The sequence below is a fragment of the Dermacentor silvarum genome, chromosome 2, assembly GCF_013339745.2.
Source record: "Dermacentor silvarum isolate Dsil-2018 chromosome 2, BIME_Dsil_1.4, whole genome shotgun sequence".
In the NCBI taxonomy this organism is placed as follows: domain Eukaryota; kingdom Metazoa; phylum Arthropoda; class Arachnida; order Ixodida; family Ixodidae; genus Dermacentor; species Dermacentor silvarum.
Window position 1 is genome coordinate 243,324,233 of NC_051155.1, and position 5,049 is coordinate 243,329,281.

Below are 5,049 nucleotides of genomic sequence, written 5' to 3' on the forward strand. Positions count from 1 at the left end.
GAACTTCATGAAGCTATCCTGAGGTGGGCTGAAGTGGTAGAGACGGCCTACCGCGAGTAGGACAACCTCTCTCGCCTTCTTCTCGCAGCCCCTTTCCCTTTAAGATGGGATAAATAATGTTGTTTCTCTCTCTCCCCGCATGAGTAGCCTTTAAAAGGAAATGCAGGCCTGGCTTTCACAAAGGGAGGTTCCCTGGAGTGACGATGTGGCAAAGGTAGAGTTAATGAAACTTATGGACACTGTGAAAGTTGATGGCAACACATACCGTATAGACTGTATTCCTGCTGCTGCTGCTGGGACACCTCGTTTTAAGGATACCACCGTATCACTGCCAGCTCAACCCCATAAAGCTGGTGTGGAGCGATATGAAGTGGTTTGTGGCTCCTGCGAACCGCAGATTCAAAATGTAAGAGCTGAAGGAACATGTTGCAGATGCCATAGCACAAGTAAGTCCACAGAAGTGGAAGAACTATGTTAAACATGTGGTTGAGGAAGAAGAGAAGATCGGAGAAATGGTCCACATCATTGACGATATTGTCGACAACCAACAACCAATCGTCAGTCTAGAAGATGACACAGCAACCTCTGACAAAGTGGCCAGCATGGAGGATGAACACTTTGGGTGCCAGTGACTTCTCAAACTTCAGGCAGTTCTCCTGGAACATTGTGTTGTTTGCCAGACACGGATTGAACTTTAGAACATGATTCTACTTTGAAAGCATATTATGTTTATTCATTTATTTTTCTAAAACTCAGTGCACACACAGTACGCCATACATTACGACAGCCGAAAACTCTAACGGGCAAGCGAAAATTGAGCTGTCGGGCTTCAGTATCAAGCCAGTTTCGGCAGCAGAATAATTGATGCTTAGTCACTTTAGCATGTAACGATGCGTGGTTCGCGACTGCTGTAATATACGTAACGTTACTATAGCCACACTTCCTATTTCTCGGGGGGAAGTTAGCCTTATCGCTTCCTTACATATTCAGGCGTAATAAACAAGCTATATTAACTGCGTGGAGCAAGTACCGAGAAAGCAGGCGAGCAGACACCAGAGAGACGAGCAGACGACGCGGCGCGAATGAACGCATATTGAGGGGCTTTCGCCTTTCCTAAATTGGCTAACGAGCCCTGGAGCTTCCACAGTGCTAGCACGCGAGCACAGCGTTCCAGCGCGGCTGTGTTGCAAACATACAACAACGCCTCCTATAACGTCTTTATAGGATGCGTTGCATACGACTGCGCTCGAGCTCCGCGCTCTATAGCGCTGTTGCCACCTGCTTCCTGTTCCGCTTAACGGTTGCGTTCTTGATTGGTGTCCCAATTGTTGGTGCTGCAAGTGCTCGTTATTGCGCGTAACATTTGCTCTCGGGAAGACTGAGCTGGTAATTAACGCACACTGGTCGCGGAATCCAGCAGTCCCCAACTACGTCTGCGATGGAAGAGATAGTAGCCAAAGTAGGAAACGTTGTCTTCGAGCTGGAGGTGGCCCTCGATCGACAGCTCGGCGCGCTTCCACTGCCTTTTCCCGGCATGGACAAGTCTGGAGCAGCCGTGTGCTGCTTCTATCTGAAGGGCAGCTGCAGCAAAGGATCCGCATGTCCCTTTCGGCATGTTAAGGGCGACCGAACCGTGGTATGTAAACACTGGCTGCGGGGTCTTTGCAAGAAGGGCGACCAGTGCGAATTCCTTCACGAGTTCGACATGACGAAGATGCCGGAATGCTATTTCTACTCGCGTTTCAACGCATGTTGTAACAAGGAATGCCCATTTCTGCATATAGATCCCGAATCCAAAATGAGAGATTGCCCCTGGTATGACAGAGGGTTTTGCCGGCACGGCCCACTCTGTCGCAATCGACACACACGGCGCGTGATGTGTATCAAGTATCTTTGCGGATTTTGCCCCGATGGACCCGAGTGCAAATTTATGCACCCCATGTTCGACCTGCCTGTTCTAGACCCTGTGCCGCAAGGGAAGAACATCGTCTGTCATTATTGTGGTGAGCCTGGGCACAAGGCATTATTTTGCCAAAAAATGCCCAGTGATACGCGCGAGGAGCAGCAGTTTCGTATGCAGTTCCACAATCACCACGGCGGAACGCACCGACGCGACCACGACGACGGTGGAGGAAACAACACTGGACGAGTGCAACGAGGCCTCAGACCACTGGATCAGGTCACCTGCTACAAGTGCGGCGAAAAGGGACACTATGCCAACAAGTGCCCCAAAGGCCATTTGGCTTTCCTCAGCAGCGCACTTCGAAATTCCCCGCACGTGTAAAGCTGGCGCACGCAGTGCATCGCAATATTTGGCGCTGTTTTGTATGTTTCAATTAATAAAAAAGCTTTGTGGCAGAGTTTGTTTGCCGCGGTCAGAAAAAAAAAAAGCGGATCCCACGCTTTGTATGCTGTTTGCTTTGATTGACGATAATTAGCGGGGATGTTGGCGGTGAATGTGTAATTTGTTAAGCGTTTAGTGCAATACGAGAGTCGTGAGTTGATGTTAAACGTTAGCTTGTGTGCACCACTGCTGTTTGTCTGCGTAGTCCACAGAATACGCAACTTTACTACTACTACTACTACTACTACTACTACTACTACTACTACTACTACTACTACTATACTACTACTACTACTACTACTACTACTACTACTACTACTACTACTACTACTACTACTACTACTACTACTACTACTACTACTACTACTACTACTACTAATAATAATAATAATAATAATAATAATAATAATAATAATAATAAAAACGCCAAGAGCAGTGCACATAGGAGCGGTTATGATAAGCTACCGGCACAAGGCAGCATTTCCATCCGCCTGCGCAGTCTGGGTACATAATTATGTGAAGCTGGATGCCACGAACAGCTCATTCAGCCATTCTGTTAGCTGCCGTGCGATATGGCGCTGTGAAACCGAGCATAACTCCACGTCGCTTTGCCGATTCTTTGAGTTGATGGCTCCGAAAGGCAGGTCCATTGTCGGACATTATTAGTTTTACGTTGTCAAGCGTATTGTTACGGCGCAACCAAGAGTGGCGCTACTCAGACGTGCTGAGGTATAATCGGTCTCGCTAGCCATCTTTTTTATGTATCGTTGCCTCTCTTGTATATATTGCAAATACACCTGTATATGTGACTTCCGCAACGTAAAAAATTGGTGGAGGTGTGAGATACCCACGAGAAACAACAACGGAGCTCCGCAGTGGTCGTCACCTCGGACAGGGCAACATGATGGACGAACAGGACCCGAAATTGGCTCTTCCCGGCCCTTGTCCGCAAGCCATGCACATGAACGACTATGACGCCAATCTATAGACACTACTTCGGTGTCTTTGTTATGTCGTCGACGGCGGCCCGGGTGGCGGTGGAGGCGCCGCCGTAGAACAAGGGGGATCGCGCCGCAGACCGGCGGCCGACGACATGGAAGGAAGGACAAGTGCACAGTCGAAGTACCCCTCGTGTAATCCCAGTTTAAACATCGTGTCTCCGGTATAAATAGGCCTCCACCAGGTGACGCTAGCAGCGCTTGGTCACTGCCACTCTGGGGCATCCTAGTCGGGGGAAGCATAGACGATATCACATCATCCCCCTTTTAAACAAACACAGTATCCATAAGAGTAACAGTAACTGCACGCAACAAAACTCGCGGCAACAAATTACATACTGCACAGAAAGTACACCTGCAAAGTACACACTGCAAAGTACATACTGCAACGTACACGCTGCAAAGTACACACTGCAAATAAAGTGCACACCACAAGAAAATACACAGTAGAGTTAAGTAACGTGGTGTCCAATGAGATCCCAAGCCTTCCGACGCCTTTTTGCTTGTCCATCCACATCCTCTGCACAAGTCGCAGGTGGTTCACTCACTCGTAAGGCAGAGCCTCTAGGCCCGCTGGTACGGCGACTTCTAGCCGATGCTGGAAGTGGTGAACAAGTAGTAGTATTGTCCTGTGGTTCACGTAGTGATGTGGACGCTATGGACCGATGTCCATCGGCAGGAGCGTGGGGTATGAGTGCATGGGCCCGTCGGCCCAGAAGGCTGCGTCGTACATGACCGCATGTCGTCCGTAAAAGTCCGGCAAGGGTCAAGTCCACAGGAGCCGCATTTGGCTCGGTTGATCTGTCGCCCGACAAATGCGGCGGCGAAATGAGCTACTTCGACGCTTCTCCCCCCTCGAGAGAGCATGGCAGGGGAATTGAAGAAATACTCTTCGGAGAAGCAGGCATCGATACAGTATCCTTCACGGGCGTAGGCATGGAACACGTAGGCATAGAAGTAGGAGGCATTGGAGTAGGCCTCGTAGGATGAATACTCTGAAGAGACGGCGTCGGAAGAGACGGTGTCGGAAGAGTAATTGTAGTCGAATGGACACCAGGAGGCGTCTCCTTGAGACGCTCGGCACTCGTAAAGGCTCCTGTAGTACATGAGGTGCTGAGAACTGTAGGCGTCTCTCGAGCGTTGGTGTCTTGCGTTCCGAAGTCTCGCTCCAGCATCTTTAGCGTCTCCTCGTACTCGTCCGTGGACTCATCGTTCGATGAATGTTTGGAATTCCCGGCCTGTGTCTGGGCCTCTTGGAGCTCGAAATGTGTAAGCAGGCTCTCAACCCCTAGGGCGGTAAGAATCCTCTTCTTGAAATCGGGAGTGGTGTCTCTAGCCAGTTCCACATAGATTTGGAAAACGCGACGCCAATGCGCCCACGGTATGAGCATTGGACCCGGCGTGTGCAAAAAAGGCGGTGGCGGAATTCCACAAAGCATGGTCGGCGCCAGAGTCGGGTACACTGGAACGCAGGTACGACCTAGGACGCGGTCTATGTCTTGGCAGCGTCTAAGTTCACGACAGCATCAATGAAATGCACTGTAGCGTTCAGGGGGGGGGGGGGGGGAGGGTGTTAGCGCCCGGGTAGCGTCTGAGCCCTTATAAATCCGCACAAGTGATGGCAGGAAGTAGTGACGCGTCTCCGTAGTAGTACAGTATATTCTAGGCACTGTAGTAGTAGCATCTGAGGTCCATAATGTAAGTCGT

General features: G+C 50.0%; 1 protein-coding gene across 1 annotated transcript; it reads left to right on the forward strand.

The window, feature by feature from the left end:
* The first annotated feature begins 1,299 nt into the window (after positions 1 to 1,299).
* LOC119443011 (cleavage and polyadenylation specificity factor subunit 4) lies at positions 1,300 to 2,353 on the forward strand. Its single transcript, XM_037708117.2, has one exon. It carries the CDS (start codon positions 1,439 to 1,441, stop codon positions 2,282 to 2,284), a length of 846 nt encoding a protein of 281 aa, XP_037564045.1. The 5' UTR covers positions 1,300 to 1,438; the 3' UTR covers positions 2,285 to 2,353.
* The last annotated feature ends 2,696 nt before the right edge of the window (positions 2,354 to 5,049 follow it).